Below are 22,441 nucleotides of genomic sequence, written 5' to 3' on the forward strand. Positions count from 1 at the left end.
TCTTTTGTTTTTCAAATCATTCCATTCAATCAATTATGTACTTTTCTATGAGAGGATACTACACTTCAAACACAATGGAAGATTCCTTTAAAATAACCCTTTATCATAAAAACATGGCCTTATGGTAGACTTACAATCACGGTAATTTATCTTCTAAGTACATCACTGATCATGTGTCTTTTGGCAATATATTTCAAATCATTGGTTATCTTGATCAATTCTCGATTATCTAATAAAGTGTAGTGAGAATATTTTCAGCAGTGAGAAAGAAAAACAAAAACGTCGAATTGATAATCGCCACACTGAACGAACTCACGCGTCTGGCAAAAGTTTACCGACAATGCTCTGCGCGTCGTTAGCTGTGACCCTGCGTGACGTATTTCCTGCACTAAAATCTGAGCAAGGCCATCACCCCCCCCCCGCTGGGCGACGAGCGAACATTGGTTCCCACTGTGCATGTACCTTGCATTATCTTGACTGTTTTTTTCTGACGGGAGGAGGGGATTTTAATAATATGGAATTATCGGAAACGACTGAAAGTAAAGTAACTGCTGGGACGAAGTAGAAACGGAAATTACTTGAGTTTTCAGCTTTTTACAAAAGCCCAGTTGTGTCACCAAGTATATTATTCTCAAAAAGTGAAGTATTTTTTGAAGACTTTTGTTTTTAATGAAGTATCTTGAAGTTTGTTTATAAAATTTATGTTTCCAAAGTTCGTTTGTTGGAGATATGTAAAAGGCAGGAATCGAACTTCAGGAAAGCACTGGAGACAATAACCTTGATGCCTCACCTACCTCTGGTCTTTTCCTCAATGCCCATTGAAATATCCCCATAGACAAGTTGATTTTGGAATACAAGTCCCCTTAGCAAATGAGAAATTGTCTTGCCCTTACAAGAACGAAATCCCTGCCCTGTATACATGTATACGTACCCAAGTTCGTTCTCATGAATCTTTATTTAAAAACATTGTTTATTTTTGAGGAATAAATCATTTTTATGAGATATATTTTGTCCACGTTCGTTTTTATGAGATAAATTTAATACTATAGTATAGGATCCTAGTATAACTCTAATATAACATTACAGTTTCATAGTGTATGCCATTTTGTTACAATTCTTGTCGACTATATTCGGAGTCCTCGTCGATACTGAAATGTGCGGCATGGAATATTGTACCTGAGGCAACACTGAGACACTTGAACAAAGAAATGAAGGGAGTTGAAAAAGGTGGCAATCCAACCATTTGAATGCCTTCAGCCCTCCAAAATAAGCCTGTGTCTACATCAGTGGTGAGTTCTATAAGTGTTGATATTGTGCTTTACATGGAGAATGCCGCCCCCTCTATCTCCACTCCACTGTCATTTTCCATCTGATAGATCTCCCTCACCAAGCGAGACCTTTCTATCGCGTCTCTCTACAAACCCTTGACATAGTTCGTGTTTCATGTGCGCAAAGTTCATCAGCTGCATGTGTCAGAGTGTAAAAAATTATTATTCACTTACAATGGACTGGTTCCCTGTAGGTATGAAGCAAAAAATCGGGGGACGTTTGGAATAGCGATGCATGTGTGGGGACATCTGAAAAGAGAAGCAATATAACACCTCTCTCTCTTCGCAAAAATTGACAACCATGCCCTAGAAGCAACGGAATAGGTCGGCTAGTTCCGTAAATTTTGGAAACTCAATTGGCCGCGTGACCATGGTGCGCCTGCCAGACCTAAGTGTCTCTCCAAATATATCGTATCTTTTGCTCTGGGAACCAGACCATCATACTGCTTCATCCTGACCATGACCAACAAACACGCCGATTTTCTATTGAAGCCTGAAACATGGCAAAGGTCTCCTTCAATTCACAACCCTGTTGAAACGACTCTTTGCAGTTTTATTGGGGCCATGCAACGATCTTTCTGACTTACACATTTAATGCAGTTTTTACTCTCTTTAAAGCAGTGGAAACTGTATTATTTGACATTGTGGTTGATTTTGTGGAAAAATCATTTTCTTAAAAGCACGTATTAAAAAATCCAAACGTTTCCGGACAACCACAGGATGTGCAAGCCCGCAGGAACGAGGGATGCTGTGGGTGCTGAAGCACCCTGACCCTTTTCGGACCGGGGTGCTGGTGTACAAAATAGCACCCCCAACTTTGATTACGTTAAGCCACATAATCAAACTCACCAATGCCAAGGGATCCCCCCAAACCCTAGATATTTATGATTTTACAACATCAGCACCCCCAAACAAATGTGCTCCCGCGGGCATGAGGATGTGTTGCTGTAATTCTGGAAAGATATTGCTCATTTTAAGGATCTTCTCTTTGACTCGTATAGATTTGTTTATCGATTTTTGGGGTGAGAACAGGTTGCCTCACTGGCATATAAATATGTGCTTGATTGGCAATAACTTACTAAGTAAAAGAAAACTTACTAGAAGACATCCATAAATTCTAGTACCCTTTGTGTAGAATAGATGGAACATTGAGGTTTCGGTTGAAATTACAGTTCAGCACAAACAGCTAAGAAAGGCTCACCCACATGCTCCCGTAAAAAGGCCAAACAGTTATTGAAAGTTTAAATGGGACACAAAAACTTTTAAGGACTGCATCATAAAACACACAGGCCCTTTAAACATGCAACTTTACTTCGAAAAATATTGCAGCGTATACAAAGTGAGGAAAATAAATGGTCTTATAGTTACAAAAATAACTAGATCTTTTCAGTTACGATTACAGGAATTTTTCGTAATTTCTATCAGAATAATCCCAAATCAAAACGCCTCCTGAAAAGGTTTTCCTGCTCATGACATACACAAACACGCTACACTACGAGTAGGGACGATTCTCACCCAAACCCACTGAATACCCTCTTAAAAAAGTGACGACCCCCAATAAAGTGCCCTCGCTGACTCTGACAAAAGACTTTGCTTCTCCTAATACATGGTGTAGGTTTGCAACTCAAAATTGGCCCAGTGGTTATTTTCGTTATGAACCCGAGAAAGACAGACGACATTACTTTTTACCCTGCTCGAAAACATTTGATGATTTGCCGAATTCACAGAAAAGGCGTCTATTGAACCGAGTTCGAAACAGTAAATAAGGAGCAAAAGTGAATGAAACAGACAATCATTCATTTAAAACCATCCTTTTCTCGGCACACTATTTTATAACATCGATGCCGCTCACAGGAATTTTTTTCGCACGCATTCGTGGAATGTTTCTTTGAATTTTTAAATAAAAACACTCCCTACAAGACTTCAAACAAGTGCTGCTTTGTCGTGTTCAGTTGTTGATTCACATCACAGGCACCTCATAATTATCTGCAATCATTTAAAATGGTTGAAATTCACCTCTGCATGTTTCCTTTTCTGTTTATTTAAGCTTATATTAACAAGCTTTTAAAAAAATAACAACGAACACATTACCGATATCCACTGCGTTTTCTATGATAAACAGAATGAAAAGATCAAAATGAACGAAAAGATTTCAGCTACAAAACCTTAACTAGATTGAAATGAACTGTTTCAGAATGTTGATAGATCCTGAAGAGCTTTCGAAAATATCCAAGATCGGAAATTAATGAAGGCCACTTGACTATTAGCAAGAGCTGTAGATCAGAGGGTTTTAATACACCCTCCACAGGTCAAACAAGAAGAACATGTGATCGAAACTTGCAGCGACGCTGCTAGGAAAAAAAATGGTAAGCCTGTTATCAACTCCTTGCAAAATGTTAGTTTTTTGAGGGGGTGACAGGTACTTGCCGAATAAAATCTTTCCAATTATTTGACTCCCTCCCCAAAACGACTCACAACCACCCCATTTAAAAAAAAACAAAGGAAAAGTAAACAAATTAAGCAAGGATACTTCTTCTACTATAGCTAATCGGATATGCATTATACTCATACACTGGTTGCATCTGATTGCTACGAAAGCTGATGAGGTTCTTTTGATTTCAGAGTGCTACCTTTATTTCCATTATACTCAGCATGTATATGAACAAAGCATTAAAATACAAACAAGACGCGTCATTTTGCTCCTGTGAAACTGAAAATTTCATTTTTGCCTAGTCAAGCTTTGTTATATGCCACTACCCAAAAATCACACAAAAAAGCATACTAGCCTGAGACGTGATATGTTAGTGTAAAAATCGACTGGTTGTAATCCTATACAAATGGTCTTCATCGGCTTAGGAAACTTCATTATCTACTGCCTGATGAAGGTATATGCCTGCAGCAATAAATAGGCTGCCTCTGAATCTGTTTTGAGCTAGGTTTAGGTCTCTGCCTTTTGGAAATAAGCCGTGATGCTCTAACAAAAGACGTATAATTTTCGTGGTACAGGAAGGCCGTTTCGGACACGGTCTTAGCTCCCGTTGAAAAAGGCCACGTTCGCTTTTCCCCGCCAGGCGCTGCACAGACGCGCATGCGCAGATAGCTATCAATTAGCAGTGAAAGGGTCCATAGTCGGTTCGCTCTTCAGAAGTAGAATGTTTCCTGCAAAAAAACAAACATATTCATCAAATACTGTTGCGATCTCCAGTCACTTGAGTAAAATAACTGTTTAACTCTCGTGACTGCACCGACTTACTTACTGTCGAGTTGATAGTTTCTGCCAATACAAGTTGCGCCTGGATCCGCTCTAAAATTGTGGTAACAGGCCTTGAAAATTGTTTATTAAAACATGACGGGCAGGGTCCCAATCTCTTCTTACCATTTTATCTCTGTTCGATACTTCTGATGTGGTCGGATCTGGCTCAGTAGGATCCAATGCTTTGGATGGAGTGTATTCGTTTTCCATTGCCAACCGGACAATGGGAGCGTCAACAGTATATTTGGATACCTAATAAAGATAAAAAAGTAATGAGCAATGACAGTCAATTTTTAGGCATCGTGTGTGTATAACGGAGCTTTTGAAGTCGATACTCAACAAAGATGATCACACGGACCTCATCTGCATCAACTTCTTAGTGGTAATTTCTAAAATAATAATTTATGTTCCCAACATAAACAAATCGCAAGACCTCTTAAAGTGTTCATTTTATTTGACATGCAAATCGATAAAATCTAATCCGAACGTACAAAAACCGGGGGGGGGGGGAGTTTGGCAGTATAATCATGTGCTGCTAGATTCGTCACTCCGAATACAAGTGCAGCAGGTAAGAGTACCGGGAATCGAATAATCGGAATCGAGTAATTTAATGAATAGGAGTGAGAGTGTTTCCATAAGAAAAAAAAGAAAATAAAATGTGATTGCCATACGCTGCAATACGACAACAAAATCAACAAGTATAGGTGTGGTTCCAGTCCACAGTAGATGGATCAATAAAAATTTGAGGGTCTGAAATCCCAGAATTGTTGTCATGGGTAATGATTAAACAGAGGAGGTGAAGAAAGTCCTACCTTCTTTTGGGCGCCTTCGTCATCGTCTACCTCCATATATACGTGCTCCTGTTTTTCCCCCTGTCTTCCTAGAGAGGTTTGGCCGTCGACTTCGTCAGAAAGTACCTACAATCCATGAACAAGGGTAGTGCGTTTACCTAAGTGACTGCAGTCTAAATGGTGAGCATGACTGTTCGAATCAAATGTACGAAACAAATAGACTCTGCAAACCCAAAACGTCATGAATTCAGGTGAAAACCTGTCCCTTTTATACCCCAGACTGACCGTTGATCGCAGTGACCCGTTTATTTTTTTCTAATTTCCCCCGGGAAGAAGACAAAGGCGCTCAACTTGACGATAATCTTTCAAAATATACATCGGTTGGGAAAAGCGTGATGGATTTGCCCTAGATGTAGTTATTAAGTTTCCATAACACGGTGGAATTGCATTCTTGGTATCCGCTGTAATTGTGATACACCCATCGCAATATTATTTTTAAAAACGAAAGATGGACCAAACAATTTCTCTTCGTCAATCAACAGCTAGCTTCCATTTAGGATATTTGCACAAACAGATTTACTCAGTTTGTTGAGCACGTCAATAAAAGGAATACAGCCCTATAGCTAACCGTACATTTGTAATTGTGTAAATGTGTAACGTTCATAAGCTGGACGCTGTGCCCTCCCCATGGATCTTACATTGAGGCTGTGGCACTGCACCGTATTCAAGCTATATCCATCTTCCGAATCTAATATGTAGCTGTTGCGACGTAATGACGAGGTCCTGGAAGAGGAGAAGAACAAACTCTGCATGAGCTTGTCTCTAAGAAATCATTCAACAATTTGCTACCAGCGTACGCATGGGCGTCGAAAGGGTTGGCAGAGGGCACCCCCCCGCCAGAAAATAAAGCGGTAAAAGCGAAAGAAGTGAAAAAAGAGATGAAAGAGTATGGAAATCACAAATTTTTGAAAACCTCAAAAACTGACAATATACCTACACTATTATTTTATCTTTTTTTTCGCTGATGAATGCTTTGGCCCCCACCCTGAAAAAATGGCTACCCCGAAAAACTCCTGGTGACGCCCATTGCAAAGGAGATTACCAAATGCTTATTTTTACATCAACAGCAACAAAGGATATTCGTTGAGAAGGAAAGTTAGTTTACTTGGCGTTTATTACAGATTATTTCTCACATGCTTTTGGTCCTTGTCCGATAGAAACAGACGCCAGTCACTATCAGAATGACGAGCACGACTGACCCCACACAAACCCCGACAATTAACCCGATTTTGCTGATGAAACCGTCGCATCTCTCGCCGGTGTACCATGCCACTGAGGTTTCCAGGCAGCGGCAGACCGGGTTAGCCTTGTCGTCCTGGCTGCATTCCCCGTGGTCGTTGCAGTAGTCCACGGCGCGCTTGCACGGCGACCGGCACTCGACGTATCCCCCCACGCACTGCAGCTCCAGGTAAGGGTTCTCGCACCTCGCAAAACCATCGTCGATGTAATCGCAAAAGTTAGTTGTATCTGGTTAATTTGAAACCGGAAAATAGTCTGAGCAAGATAACACCTTTGCGATAAAGAACAACAATTTCATGAAGTCGCAGTGACAGTAACGATGTTGTATAAATGCATGGGTCCAACAAGGAAAGGGGCAGGGCAAACGTGCAGAACGAGGTTAGTGGGGCAAGCTGAATTTCTTTTTGTGCCAGTTTTCGTCGTTCAGCAAAACTGAGAAAGGTGCCTTCACCTGTCAAAGTTTGATAAACTGTTTCTTTTAGAAGCCAAAACCTGCACCACCCGGGATCCCCCGGACTTGTCAAGTCATTCGAGTCACAATATTATTCATTTGACCAAACCTATCTTTCCGGAAGGCTTTTAATGAATGTTATGAGTGTGTCCTTACCTTCTGGGTTGCTCCAGCTTTCCACAGCAAGATCGCCCAGTTTGCCGTCCTCCAGAGCCGGTTTCAATGTCCGATCAAATACGGCATTGGCAGACAGATCGCGGTCCTCGGGTCTCATGACATTGTAGTTGTACACGGCATCGTGGGAGACGACCACGCTTCCTTTTCTGTCGGAAAATAAAATGGTTTCTGTGTGAACAAAACAGATAACAACCTGGCCGTTTTCCTTAAACATTGACCGACAGAATCAACATGTTTGAAATGCTTGAAACTAGATATTACTATTATTCTTTTGTTGTTTCTTTTGATTTACAACCTGTATTTTCAGGAACTGAATCATGTGACATACTTATTTTGAGGAGGTACTGTTAATCTGCATCAGCTATACAGGTTAATTAGGAATGTTAAAATTCAGTTCAATAAACCTGGGCAATTAAAGTTTCTTATAATGTTTACCAAAACAATTTGAGTTCATTAGTGTATATTATTATGTACGGTACTACGCATTAGCCAAACCGATATTAAACACACTGCCAAAAATACTCTGGCATAAATTTTAATAAATTTCATGTTGTTTTGTATCACACTCCTACGGGCTTCAGAGTACACAGTTTGCCAACTCCTGACAAGCCAATACTAAAGATCAAATCGAAAATGAAACTCGGACAGTGACGTCAGTTTCAAAATAATTTTCTGTGATTAAATTTGCGGTATCCATATGAATGTGGATTTCAGTGACCTTCAATAAATACTACACATTCCTCACTATCCCATAATCAGGTATGTGAAAAACAGTTATGTGAAAGAAATTTTCTTTTCAATTATTGGAAAAAGGAAAAAAAAGGGATTTCGGAGTGTGATTCACGTCGTCTAATCAGTAACTGGCAAGGTGACGCCCTTTTCAGAATTTTTCGTGGCACAAAGTCAGGCACTGTGTGGAAAGATTGCAGAAAATATGCCGAAATAGCGCAAGAAGTCCAAGCTTGTCGTGACGTGGCAAGCATGGCAAGTGCCCAAGTGGTGACGTTCCATCCGATATGCAGACAAGTAAACATAATGAAATTACATTATGTCGGCAACTTATACCATCGTAATGTCGTTACCCAGTGAAAAGCTATCTTCGGACTTTGACATCATGCCCGTAAAGTTTCGTCAGTAGTGCTGAGCGGAAGTATAGGCAGTGTCTCCACCTTTTTGTACACGATCCACAGGGATTGTGGGGTCGGGGGAAGGAGGATTGGTGAGAATCCACGAGGAGCAGGATATGGAGGGCCATCAGTAGATATGAGGATTACTAGGAATTCTGTCACAGTGCCGATATTTATCAAAGAGTTTGTTAATGATTTATCTTTCTGAACGCCAGAGATTCAAATATAATATGGGCTTGATACATAAGATGATTTGAGTTAAACCTTGCAGATTCATTTTACTGTTTTTACTTAAGGAATCCATACAATGAAGTTTCTTAGAATCACGTTTTTGTTCATGGTAAAATCTTCTTCATTGTACGGCACACCTCGTTCCTCTTTAAGTTTGGAAAAGAAATTGCTTCTCTAATGTAACGTTAACCGGTTTACTTTCATGTTGTCCAGACAAACATGTCTTTCCACCTTGAAAATCACTTAGCCGTCAGAGGATTCAGGGGAAAAAAGAAGTGACATAACTGACCTGATTTCCCGAATATCAACCCGTAGAAATCCCTGGATCTTCCTGTAGCGCACCTCAGTCTATCATCAGAATTACAAATTCAAACGAGGAAAAAATAACCATTTTATAGAATAACGGTCCATTGAACAGATATATTATATATAGCACAGGAGCAAGTCTAACAAAATCAGCACAATTTTACACATTATATAACATCAGTGTAACAACAAGAGTTCAATTGATGTCTATTCACTGTCTGTCTGTACACAAAATGCATCAACAGGGCTGAATGCAAAATGAAATGAACACTTATTGCTTATATGCTGCTTGCACATCTCGTACTTATGCTATATTTGTCCTAAAATGTTTTGGAGCAGACGAAATAAATGCAGTGTCCCATCAAGTCACAACGGTGTACTGACAGTAAAAGTCGCAAGGATTCTCATTCTGTAGGGTTGCGATCAGTTGGGATCTTTGCTGATTAAACCTTTCTAAATTCATCTGAGAATTTTTTGGCACTGTCTCGGAACGTAATATTGGAAAGTCGGAAAATATAAACACGACTACGATCTTTTACATGGACGTAATTACAAGCACCACAATGAACTTAATGGAGGAGATTTGAAATGCAATTACATGTGTTGGCTAGATGTAGATTTTCCACGAAAAGAAATTTCCTGCTCTTGTAACAATATCAGGAAACGCTTTTGGGATAATCGAAAATTGGCCGAGTACTTTCAACTTGCAACATGATTGGGAACAATTTGATTATTTGGAGCTCAGTGTTAGTAGTGCACGACTGAAATCACGATGGCTTTGGTTGATTTGCAGACTAACGCACATGTTTTGTTCTATTATAGGTTTCATCGTATTTGGTACACAGCATACAGCGAGGCACAATTCCCTGCTTAGCATTATTTTTGTAGCCGACTTCCCCAAACTGATTTACACTATTATATTTTACTGTATTTCAATTATGTCGGAAGATTTGTCTTAAATTAGCTAAGCCCCGCAGACTGTAAGGTGTTACCACTAGTTTCAATCTGTGATAAATCGTTTGTTGTCATTATTGCTTTTGCTGGTAACCGAGATAAGTTGGTACTCCTGCCATTGCAAAGAGATAATGCCGCACATTTCCTATTGTCGCTATTGGAATTTGACAATTGTCGTTAGTCTTGCTTCCTTGTACTGTATACAACTGTGATGTCGCATTTAAGGTTAAAGTATGTGTACAATGGTACTGAATACTTACGCTAGTTTTGAATGTGTCTATGAAATCCTTGCATGGCTCGGACGTCGAATTGACATCTGGTCGACAGTCTGTCGAATCTTCTGTTATGGCTACCTCAACAGAGATCACTTTCTCTGGATTCTCTGAAACCAATCAGTAATTTTGTTAGTGGTACAACTACAGGGGCATTGTGGAGACAAGGAGGTGCTTGAGAAGCCCTGCTAAGGGGCAAATGGACCCTATCATATACACAGCAAAATTGCGTTCTTTGTTAGAAGGTACAGTGATTAAAGTCATGAGAAGCTGAGAGACCAACTACGACTTCCGCGGTAACGGTAAAATCATAATCTGTGACTGAACGGGGACCTGCAATCCCCTTATTCCCCGACTCATCCCGTAAGATGCATCTCACGTAAACTTGAAACCTAAGATAGTTCATTCCGAGCGCAACTTCTGTTCGAGAAAGTTGAAATTGCTATTTACCGACAAATCTTTGCAAGTCAAAGTATTACATAACTAAAGTTATACGTACTGTCGAAAACTGGAAGCTCATCCTTTGGCGTGTTTGGTTCCTCCGTTGGTTTTAAAGGAGGGTTGGTTGTAATAGCTTCTACTGGTGTTGTAAGAGGTCCTGTATTTGTGACAGTAAACGTAGACTGAACCTTTGGCTGCTCTGTCGTTGAGTTGTCTGATGTTTTCGTCGGTACTGTTAGTGGTTCCTCAGATGTTTCAACAGGGGTAGTCTGAACCTCTGGCTGCTGTGTTGTCGAGTCGTCTGACTGTACCGTCGATATTGTTAGTGGTTCCTCAGTTGTTACAACAGGAGTGGTCTGATTCTCCGGCTGCTCTGTCGTCGAGTTGTCTGATGTTTTCGTCGGAACTGTTAGTGGTTCCTCAGTTGTTTCAACAGAGGTAGTCTGAACTTCCGGCTGCTGTGTTGTCGAGTTGTCTGACGGTACCGTCGATATTGTTAGTGGTTCCTCAGTTGTTACAACAAGAGTGGTCTGAACTTCCGGCTGCTTTGTCGTTGAGTTGTCTGATGGTACCGTCGGCCCTGGAAAAGGTTCTTCAGTTGTTACAACAGGAGTGGTCTGAACCTCCGACTGCTCTGTTGTGAAGTTGTCTGATGGTACTGTTGGTATTGTTAGTGGTTCCTCAGTTGTTACAACAGGAGTGGTTTGAGCCTCCGGCTGCTCTGTCGTCGAGTTGTCTGATGTTGTCGTCGGTACTGTAAGTGGTTCCTTAGTTGTTACAACAAGAGTGGTCTGAACCTCCGGCTGCTTTGTCGTTGAGTTTTCTGATGGTACCGTCGGTCCTGGAAAAGGTTCCTCGGTTCTTACAACCGAGGAGGTCGGAACCTCCGGCTGCTCTGTTGTCAACTTGTCTGATGGTGCCGTCGATCCTGGAAGGGGTTCCTCAGTTGTTACAACAGCAGTTGTTTGAGCCTCCGGCTGCTCTGTTGTCGAGTTGTTTGATGGTTCCGTTGGAATTGTAAGTGGTTCCCCAGTTGTTACAACAAGAGTTGTCTGAACCTCCGGCTGCTTTATCGTTGAGTTGTCTGATGGTACCGTCGGTCCTGGAAAAGGTTCCTCAGTTGTTTCGACCGAGGTGGTCAGAACCTCCGGCGGCTCTGTCGTGGAGTTGTCTGATATTTCCATCAGTGTCGTAGTTGGTTCCTCGGTTATTACAACAAGGGTAGTGCGAGCCTCCCGCCGCTCTGTCGTCCAATTGTCTGATGTTTGCATTGGTAATGTAGGTGGTTCCTCAGTAGTTACAGCAGTTTTGGTCGGCACCTCCGTTTGCTCTGTTGTCCAGTTAATTGATATTCCCATTGGTTTTGTAGTTGGTTCCTCAGTTATTACAATAGGGGTGGTCTGAACCTCCGGCTGCTCTGTCGTGGAGTTGTCAGATGTTTGCGTTGGTAATGTTGGCCTAAGTGGTTCTTCAGTTGTTGCAGCAAGGCTGGTCTGAACCTCCAGCTGCTCTGTCGTCGAGTTGTCAGATGTTTGCGTTGGTAATGTTGGCCTAAGTGGTTCTTCAGTTGTTGCAGCAAGGCTGGTCTGAACCTCTGGCTGCTGTGTCGTGGAGTTGTCTGATTTTTCTGTTGGTAATGTAAGTGGTTCTTCAGTTGTTACAACAAGAGTGGTCTGAACCTCCGGCTGCTTTGTCGGGGACATGTCTGATGTATCAGATATTGTTGGAGGTTGGATAGTTGTTATAGCAGGAGTACTCTGCATCTCCAGCTGCTCTGTCGTCAAGTTGCCTAATAAAAAATAATTGTGAACATGTGAAGAAATATGCAAGGTTGTCCTCGGTTAGTATGAAATGCATCACCTTTAGAAAAATCAAGCTTAACCCCTAACACGGACAGGATCACAAACAAATCCCAATCTTAAATGATATTTAGTCCAATTTGACACCACTCACCAGTTTGATGCCTTTACACGGTTTAAACCAAAGATCGTATAGCGCCGCGTAGCGGCGCAAGATGGCGAACTTCACCGTGAATACACGTAAAACGTTGTAATCGCATAGACGCCATTTAAGCAAGCGATACGCCTGCGCAATACACATTAATGCAAAGGCGCAGGCGCCGCAGCAGGCACGTGCACCTAGTAAGCTTGCGCTGAAGTATTACCGTAAACTGCGCAGGCGTATCGCTTGCTCAAATGGCGCCCATGGTAATTACACCGTTTGGGCAGAGTTATCCATCTTGCGCCTTCGGCGCTATACGATCTTTGGTTTAAACGCTGTTTAAAATATGATTGTTTAGAAAATGATTGTTTAGATTATTTAAGAATTTTTTCAAGTGCGTGCCACGCAGTTAACAGCCACTGTTTAAAACGCAGTTGAATCCAACCCCAAAATTATTTTGGTTAACTGTTGTTTAATGTGATGTCAAAGGGTGCGCGTGTCACGCGATTCTAACGCCAACGCTAACTTGCATACATGAAATATGGAAGGGCTGCGTAGCACCGTGATCAGAATATTGACAAGCATAATTTGCTTGCCCTGAAGAAGGTACTCACCTAAAGCTCGGCAATCACATATTCCAGAGCACTGATATTTACTGATATATACTGATTTTATATTATATTCTAACTTTTATACATGCCCACTTTCAACATAATGGCGGACGACTTTCTGCAGACATCTTCTTGACGTCTCTTTGATTTCCTGATTTTATCGACACATTCAGGGGTACTTTTTTTAGTTCTGGATGTAAAAGGGATCGATAGGCCGGTGAAAAAGGTGTAATAACCGATTGGGCCTGGCTTTTTGTTTTTACCAGGCAGTACACTCGTGTTAGGGTGCCCGTGACACAGCTTCTACGTGGAATACTGGAATGGCTTTTACATGGACGCCGTGTCTGTTGTTCAAATGGCATCATAAACCATTTTGGCAATAAGACAAGGCCTAGGCCTACCACGTACCACATAGGCATAAGCAAGCTTGCATAGCTGAAAACATTGGACATGCCTGTAACTCAAGCCAATGTAGTCCTTCAATAAAGGCATGTACATGTAGGGTAGGCTAGGCAATATTATTATCAAACATCTTGAGGTACTGCATGTACATTAACATTACATTCGAATGAAACTCAATGCTTATCTACTTGGGTAGGAAAACACTTGCACTTCTACTAGTGCTATGAAGTACATAAGTAACGTTATACATTTTCAAAGAGAGTTTTCTCGAAGTTTGCATTTCAGAGATTTTTTCCAAGGTTGATTTGAGATTTTTTTCCAAGTTTAGATATTTGGAGCTTCTTCAAAATTTTTTTGGGTTAAAGTTTTCGTCCTAGTTTGTATTTTGGAATTTTTTCCAGTTTGTGTCTTGGGAATGGAGAAAAATGAATAGAAATTTCACAAATTACAAACTTGAAAGAAAATCTTCAAAACAAACCAAGAAAAAATCCCCAAACACAAATTTGGGGAAAAAAAATCTCCAAACGAACTCTTAAAAATTAGTTCATCTTTGAAGAGTATACTTCATGACACTATAGGCCTAGTGGGCTTTTGTAAGGCCTTCTTGTGTTTGTTAGATGGGCACATTTTGTGGATTGTAGGCACATTTAGATTTTTCAGATAACTGTGTTGGTGAAGACAGCTTTGGACTTGATGCAGACACAATTAAAGAGCTCATCCCCAAATCTGGGATTATACTTCGGTTTACTGAGCGTTACAAGACATATCAGAAGAGAAACCAAGGCAGTGCCAATGGGAGAGAGGTGTCTCTTAATGACGATCATACTGATATGTACATGTAGAGCTGAACCAGCTGCAGTTTCTGATTAGTTTCACGTGCTTCAGAGTGTTACAAGTCAGTTGACGGATTGAAAGACTCTTTTCAGCTTTTACTGCATTTCCCCAACAAAATACGTCCTATCTGCAATTTGTCATATGGGCTGTAGTACTTCATCATCAAGGAGCTCATGTTGAGAATGGGCAAGGTGTTGATGCTGTAGTTGATGGGTGCGACTTTGATGCTGCTGATTATGATGTGCAGGATAGAGTCAATTCTAAACAGGGCATAGTGGATGATGACTCTAATTATGAAGGCCATGTTGGTGACAAGTTCCATTACTTGAAGTACTGTTTTGGCAGCCTTCATATCAAGTTTGACAGATGCAGGAGGTCAGACGACAAAAATCATTCCAATATTTTCCTTTCAGGCTTATCGCCCACAGCCAGGAATGATGACAGCAACCATACCAATTTGAAAATGTATGTTCTGTTGTCCTGCTACAGAAGACTGGAATAATTGAAGACATTGTAAACTTGAAACAAAACTGAGTGGAACGTACTTGAATGATCTGCATATTAAAACTTGTTTGAAGTATGAATACGAAGCAGAAAAAATGAGAAAGTTCGTGTTTTTTGGCGAGGAACATGTGCTGTAAATATTTGTTAGAAATTCCATAATTGTACAAGTTTACAAATGACATGGAAACAAACACGTTATTTACAGGAATTATGGATTTGTACAAAATCAATTTATCGGTTTTTCAATTTACTTTTTATCAGACCAGGCAGTGGAAATATATTGTGTTAAATAGAAACCAGATCTGTTTTTAAAGTATGTTGATTTCAAATGTGTTAAATTTTGTTGAGTGGAACATCAAAATTATAAACAAGGTAACCTGGTCTTTTATTGATCTGGCTACATATAGAACTGTTCGTAACTATGATTATGGATCTGGTGTAAAAAAGCAAAGAAAACCTGTTTTTTTTTTTTACTTGTTTGAGAAGTTCTTGAAGAATTGCCAAATTGTAATACAAATTGAAGTGAAACAAATTTCCAGGAATTCATCAATTACGTAGAATACTTCGAATGATAACAGGAATTGCTAATTTGCAACCAATAATTTTTGGTGCTATCTTTTTACCCGGTAATGGGAATCAATGGAACAGACACATAACTGACGATATGAAAACCTAGATTTAGAGTAAGTTTAAGAGAAAGAATGTCAACAGAAATGTTTGCAGAATGTTATAAATTATAAAAGAAACCTGTGGTGGATCCACTTTGCAGGAATTACCATCTGTTCTCCTACAATAGGATTTGCAGGAGGTGATCAAAATGTTTGCAGCATCAGGATTTGTAAACTTGTTTAAAATGGAGTAAAACATTTGCAAGACCTTCAAAATTGTAACATTAATCCTGGAACATACTTGTACTTACTGTAAAAATTAAGGTATATAATGAACTGGCAATATCATATATGAAGCAAACTATGGGACAGAAAGAACCCCTCCCCACCTTTGTGTTGGTCATTATCACACTGGTATCTCAGGAATTCTTTTCAGACATCTAGGGGGGATGTGTTAAGTGACAATAGGATGGAGTGTGTATGGGGATTGGACTTGTTGGGGGGTACCCCTCTGTCCCATTTCGTGCCCGGTACAGGCAATATCATAGGGTGCTTCACTGACGTAGAGTGAATGAGGTTTCAGAGGTTGACTGGGATTTATTAGAATATCAATTCGATCGATTCTAATGCATGTACACGTCTTCACAATGAACCCAAAACGTGGTCTATATACTGCAGTTTTTATCAGTGTTCATGAGAAAGCGCTTCTTTAGGCATCGAGATAAACCGTTTGGGAAATACAATTTCGAGTGAGTCAGTTCAAATTTAATAATTTAAAATAACCCTGAAAAACTTACTAGCGATGTTTTATACTGTCCCCCAAATGAGCCACATTTAAAATTGTTACTGATCACTGCCAAGTTGATGACATAAATGGGATATTTTATCAATGAAATAAATAAAAGGAACAAAATCTTTTTGTGCGAAAGTAAAATTGAATGTCATAAAAACCCTACCCTTCGATCACAGCGTGAACTGGAAATTGAGTAGACTAATGAATTCTAATTTTTGCGTTCATATTAATTACAGAGGTTCTGTAAACTGTTAATTACAGAGGTTTTGTAATTAGCTCAGGAGGGAGAGGAAGGGTGCGTAGTAAATGTTCAAATCAGTTCTAAAACCACTCCGATCATCCAGAAGCCACTTGGGTATTCATGGTGAGGTGTTAGAGAATAAATATTGGATTCTTAGTAACGCAGAGCATTCGTACAATAAACTAGCCCCTGCGGCTGATTTATTGCACAACTCTTTTTCCGTGGACTCCGCATAGGGAAAATAAAATGAAGAACGGATCGTTGCAGTGTATAGCTCGGTATCAGAAGTCATAGTTTGTCAACAGCAAAATCTCACCGTGCTGTGAAACCTATCAACAGCTGGGTGTGTGCAGTGTTTAAGGCTCTCCGGAGTAACTTCAAAGCAATGACAAAAGATGGCGCAGTTAGGCAAACAAACACTTTTTAGCCAAAAAGTAATGTGACGGTTTCTAACAACCTTGTAATACGCCTCTTGACGGTTGGCAGGTACTGATCCATTTTAATTGGTGTGGAATGTCTGCAATTTTGACGTGGTTCATATACATGTACACCTTTATCTCCAAATTTTTGACCTTTGTACTTCCGACGGTATCAAGATTAAACTTTTATTGGCCATGCAATCCGCAACCCGGTGAAAAATTTAGTACCGAGATATCGGACGACGCCCATTCGAACCACATCGTAACACTACGAACAGATACGACTTTGAAAGCTATTCGTGACGCACATCGTTACACCCTTTGGTTTTTTGTTAGATTTCAGGCACTAAAACATGACAAGTAAGTTCAAATTTCTCAAGAAAATTTGAATCGCCGATGTCGAAAGATTTTCACAAGGCAGTTAGAAATCTGTAACTGTGACTGACAGGCCACCCTACTCGCAGTTGGGGTTTGGGCAATTTCCACATAGCATGCTCAACCATATTCATGCAGATGTGAAAATCAAACATCATTCTCGGGCAACGCCCACTCTAGACAGGTCAACCACGATGTATTATTTCGCATTGCCGTGCTCAGTACAACTGGGCAGGCATGTCTGTGGCCTTCAAATTACCCATAAAAAAACCGCGTGTTGGATTTTGTTGAAACTTTGTTATTTGTACCGCTAAAGATTGTGTTTAAGTACATGCTTAGTTTTACAAGAAAACACGTATGGGACGGCCGAGTTCGGAGGGAGGGACGGGGGCAGAAATCACCTTCTTGCTGTGAGATGGTCCAAAATGACCCTTCTTTTTAGGGTTCATAAATAAGTACTTTGCTCTATCTCGAGGTTGTTTTAACTTTTTCCTAAATCCATCTGGTCACAAACAGATTTCGTATTGTCAGCAGTTGTCCTGCATGAATAAAAGTCAGTGTCATTTTTCTTCCGCGCTCGCAAGAGTATAGAAGGACACTCAGTCCGTCGGTTTGCGAATATTTTCAACACCACGTAACCCATCGGGACAGGCCTTAGTTTGCTCAAATATTTCTTGAAATCCTGGGTGACTCGTTCATTTTAAAAAGGTATCATTTCCCGGGTCCAATCGCTTACCAGCTGATTCCGAAATGAAATGAACTAAAGAAGCTGAAATCAAGAAGCTGAAATCAAGACTACAGCGTAAATTAACTGTGTGGGAACAATTGATATTCCTGTATTTGTTGAGTTACTCATTAATCGTGGCACGCCTCTTTCTGTAGCTGTGTACGTGATAAACTATTCCTGCTACAGAGATTAATAAGCTTATCTATGAAACGCCCCTATATATACATATTATATAAGGATAGTTTTACTTTTCGTATCTATGGACTTACGTCCCTCTGACTATAGAGAAACGGAATATATTGGTTTGATTTTAAAAGCTTTGCAGCCTTAACATTTTGGTCACGCCTTACTTTAAACTTTATCGACATTCATCTTGCTTCATGGCATGGAATTTTCAATTCCCTGAATCCTCGAAATCATGTCATCCTTTTCACAAAGTGCTTCACTATAAAGTTATGTAAAAGAACTCAACACTCATTAAGACAATAGTCTAAGGAATCCCTTCCATGAATTTAATTATTTAATTAGTCTTGTCTATAATTTGTCTATAACCATGGATGCTATTAGCTAATATTGGGAAGTGTTATGAGACTCATTTATCCAATATTGAACAATCAGACTCATCTTCTTCAGTTTGGTGACTTGGGTAAGATAAAGGCATTTAAAGGCAATTTTAAATTTTATTACCTTTGCGGTTTTTAACACTCATACAGGCTTTGCACCCACCACCAGCGAGTTCATGAGCTAAATTAGAACATACTGAAGAAAAGCATCATTCATTATTTTGTTATTGGTTCATTCCCCCCATAGTTTACATGAAGTACATGACTAAATATCCACTCCCTTGTTATTTTATTTGACTGGTTGGCTTCCCTATTCGGTTTCTGTGAACTGTGTCAGGTCTCGGCAGTTTCGAAGTACTTGATACGAGCAACGCCGTTGTGGTATACTGTAATCTTATTTTGGATGACTTAATTAATGCGGGATGGTTGAAATTGGTTTTGAGCAGTTCATGATGAAAATATGGACCCTGCCACACAACGCTGATGTAATGCACCTCAGAACAATGTGACCGAAAATGCGACGAGAAACATCAACAACAGACGGATAAGGGGAATTGTTTTTTAAAATGGAGTGAAACCAGGAAAAAAATTGTTTCATTGTAATTCGGTTTTGGTGGCTACCTTAGCAATGGGGAATATGAAAATTTGAGGTATGCATGGTGGACAATAAGCAAGCAGTTTTGACACTGACAATACATCTGAAGACTAATCGAAGGCGTCAGTTTAGACGGAACAAAACTAAATGTCAATTTAGTGTATACTGGCTCCATTTAATGTATACTACTGATGAAAAAGATGATTGAGATGCAGTTTTTGAAAGAGGGTCTTTCAATTGAATGCAACACTAAGGATACACCGCCTTTAAATTGACCGGGCGAGTGAAAAACAGAGATTAGAGTTAGATTGGACGTGGTTATAGTTTCCTGCTAAACCACTAGTATATGGGTAATTCCAGAAATTAGGGGTCTTTTTTTTCGTGTCCCTGTTACATTTGACATATAATTTTGTAAGTTCAGGAGACAGTTTCTAATTTCCAAGAGTGATGAATTGATGCAAATTACCTGCCAAACAAATAATAATGGTTTGAAATCAATTCCGGTGATATTTCCACGTCAAATAACAAAGGTCAGATGAAACAGGGACACGAAAATGTCACACTTTTGGACCCCTAATTTCTGGAATTACCCAGACGCATTGGTGCAGATTGATGCACAAAACTATATCATAATAGAATTCTTAGAGATAACTGCGTTTTGCTATACAATAGTATATGCTAGATATGCATGGGCACTCTCAATTTTTCTCATTAATTAATGAAAGTCAACCGATCCGCGCAGTCATTGCCATTATGCAACCAACGGAAGCACTTTATTATAAGGTAAACTGCTTTGGGGATTTGAAATGAATCCAAATTTAGGGCACTCCTTGGTTCTCTCAAACTCAAGTCCCAATTTTGGTTCTGTGGTCTCAGAAGACGAAATTCTCCAGCCAAAAAAATCTGGAGGTGAGGAAATCATCCCACCAACGTCCGAGAAAAAAAATAGTGACAGAACGGCGGATTTTTGAAAACACAACCCGGCAGAAATTTTTCCGGGCATGCAAGTACACGCAGTGTACACGAGAGGAAATGTGTATAATAACGAATGGGATTGAAATCCAATTGGGACATTTGCCGCAATCAAGATCTCAAAGAGAGAATTTAACCTTACCTGGACTGGTACTAGGGAGTGTCACTGATGTGCCAGGTGTCGTTCTCGTGGTTGTTTGCAATTGTCCAGTGGAGAAATCCAGTAAAGCCAGAATCATTAGGGTCGTCAATGCCAGTCTCAAGTTCAGATGAATACCCGCCATGATGCTTTGCACAATGTAGGCGACAATTTACACCCAAGGATGTGGTACCACGAAATGAACAAGCAGCGCTCGTGCGTTTGTTGGCACAGTGACTGCAGCAGTGAGCAATTCACGCTATTATTGAGCGGGCAATTGGGATTTTCAACCATGACGTCATTAATGAGCTCTGGTTAATGGTTAATTTCATTTTAAAAAGACCGCGCTGAAGGCAATTGAAACTTGGGCGGGCTGGTTCAAAGTCTGGAATGCTAAGCGTCCATTTCTGCGGTAGCCAGCCTTGATATTGATCGGCACGGTTAATCCACCTGAACACACAATTATTCACACACATTTTGAGGTGATAGTAAACCAATAACCGCAGCTTCCGACATCTGATAGGAGAAGTGGAGTGCTTCTTGTTTTATCTCCTGTTGTGGGAGACTATTAAGTTACATACGTAGAAGTTTGTGACGTTACATTTTGAATGGTATTTAGCACAAGCATGGACACCAAATAATAAATGTCCTACGATTTAATTAATGTAGTTCCTGGACGAAACGATTCCGCCCATTCAGAGCAGTGGCGTAGCCGAGCCATGCATGCTCTTCTCAGGGAGGAGGGGGCACAAGAGGGCAACAGAGTTCTGGGGATAAGGGGAGGGGTTGCAAGAGGGAAAATTATTGTGAACATATGCTGAAGTGATCTGAAGAAATCAAGCCATCACGAAGATGACATTTGTAGAGTAAAATGAGATGACACCTGTGTCATTTTGGTGACCATCGATAGCTAACATCACGGTGTGCTATTTGCCAGGATCCCTGACCCAACAATCGTGGACAGGGCTCGGCCCACTTAAAAAAAACCGAACGAATAAGTCAGTGTCACAGAAATATTTGAACATTATTATAACTTCCACACGTCACTGAAAACTTGTTGACCATTTCGGCCTGTCTGGATCCTGGAAAATCACTGCTCGTGCATATTATGGATTGTCTCCTGTATGAGGGCGCTTTTTACACCAGCTATACGCTACAACTCCAACTTCAATTCATGGTCAGAGAAATGGAAAGCATATCCTCAAGGACATCATCGTCAAACTTTTGCCGACATGCAGTTTTTGTCAAACACGACACTGCGGGCCAGCGCTTGTGCTTCCTGTAATGGCGAGACAAATTATTTGGGGACACGTTTTTCTTAGCAGTTGCTCTTTAAGAGTGCAATGGACCGAATTAAGTTTCAATGAGGAGTCTCTAGGTCAAATTTACGTATACATATATTTTCAGTGTTTTCGTGCTTCACATTAATGAGGACTGACGCCTTTATGATCGGAAACCGTACATTCACCTTTCAAATCAAAAGAACAACAGTCTAGTGTAGTATATTTTAAGAGCTGGAATTCTAGAGATACAGTAATTCCGTCATGCATATATGGTCAATCATTTTACACGCATCAATTTTCAGAAAGATATTTCTAGAATTGGTTAGGATTTCAAGCAACGTATAGAATATCCAGGATATAGGTATAGACCTCTCACTAATAAATTCATAAATATGCACGCATGCGCACAAATTGCCTTGGCGGCAAGAAGTGTGAGCGGGCCACTGAAAATGTACAGGGTGCAACTTTGATGATCATTTTCTCTCAGGTTTTTTGGTTTTGTTCGGTATTTTCTTCAGAAAATCCATCGTGTTTGCTTTTAGTTTGTAATTTAGTGAAATTTTTATTGCTCTGTAAAAAGACTTTATATTCGTAATTTTCCTTTGCGCAAGAGATCGTCGTTTTTTAGTATGGCCCCCTTCCACCATCAGTAGTATAAACTACATTGTTAAGGTTATTGGAGCCAACCTGTGCGTTTGTGATGTCCAATGTACATGTATTCTGTACGCACATAGCTTGCCATTGAACTCGGCCATAGCTTAGAGTACTACCGAAAGACAGTATAAAGTTGTTGTATTTGGGGTT

At 40.2% G+C, this 22,441-nt stretch overlaps 1 protein-coding gene across 2 annotated transcripts; it reads right to left on the reverse strand.

Annotated features, from left to right (window-relative positions):
• Window positions 1-2,618: 2,618 nt before the first annotated feature.
• LOC110991240 (uncharacterized) lies at window positions 2,619-22,082 on the reverse strand. Of its 2 annotated transcripts, XM_087134611.1 has the most exons (11): window positions 20,358-22,082; window positions 18,773-18,829; window positions 10,689-12,419; window positions 10,178-10,299; window positions 8,947-9,005; window positions 7,279-7,445; window positions 6,566-6,899; window positions 6,071-6,155; window positions 5,394-5,498; window positions 4,705-4,833; window positions 2,619-4,487 (listed from the first exon to the last, which is right to left on the reverse strand). In XM_087134611.1, the coding sequence occupies exons 1-11, from the start codon at window positions 20,497-20,499 to the stop codon at window positions 4,470-4,472; spliced, it is 2,949 nt and encodes a 982-aa protein (XP_086990737.1). In that variant the 5' UTR covers window positions 20,500-22,082; the 3' UTR covers window positions 2,619-4,469. The 2 variants fall into 2 exon arrangements, with proteins under 2 accessions (XP_086990737.1, XP_022112229.2); XM_022256537.2 differs by lacking the exon at window positions 18,773-18,829 and having other exon boundaries at window positions 20,358-22,081.
• Window positions 22,083-22,441: the final 359 nt, after the last annotated feature.

This window comes from Acanthaster planci, linkage group LG03, assembly GCF_054643075.1.
Source record: "Acanthaster planci isolate LZ-2023a linkage group LG03, COTS_SCS, whole genome shotgun sequence".
NCBI lineage: Eukaryota > Metazoa > Echinodermata > Asteroidea > Valvatida > Acanthasteridae > Acanthaster > Acanthaster planci.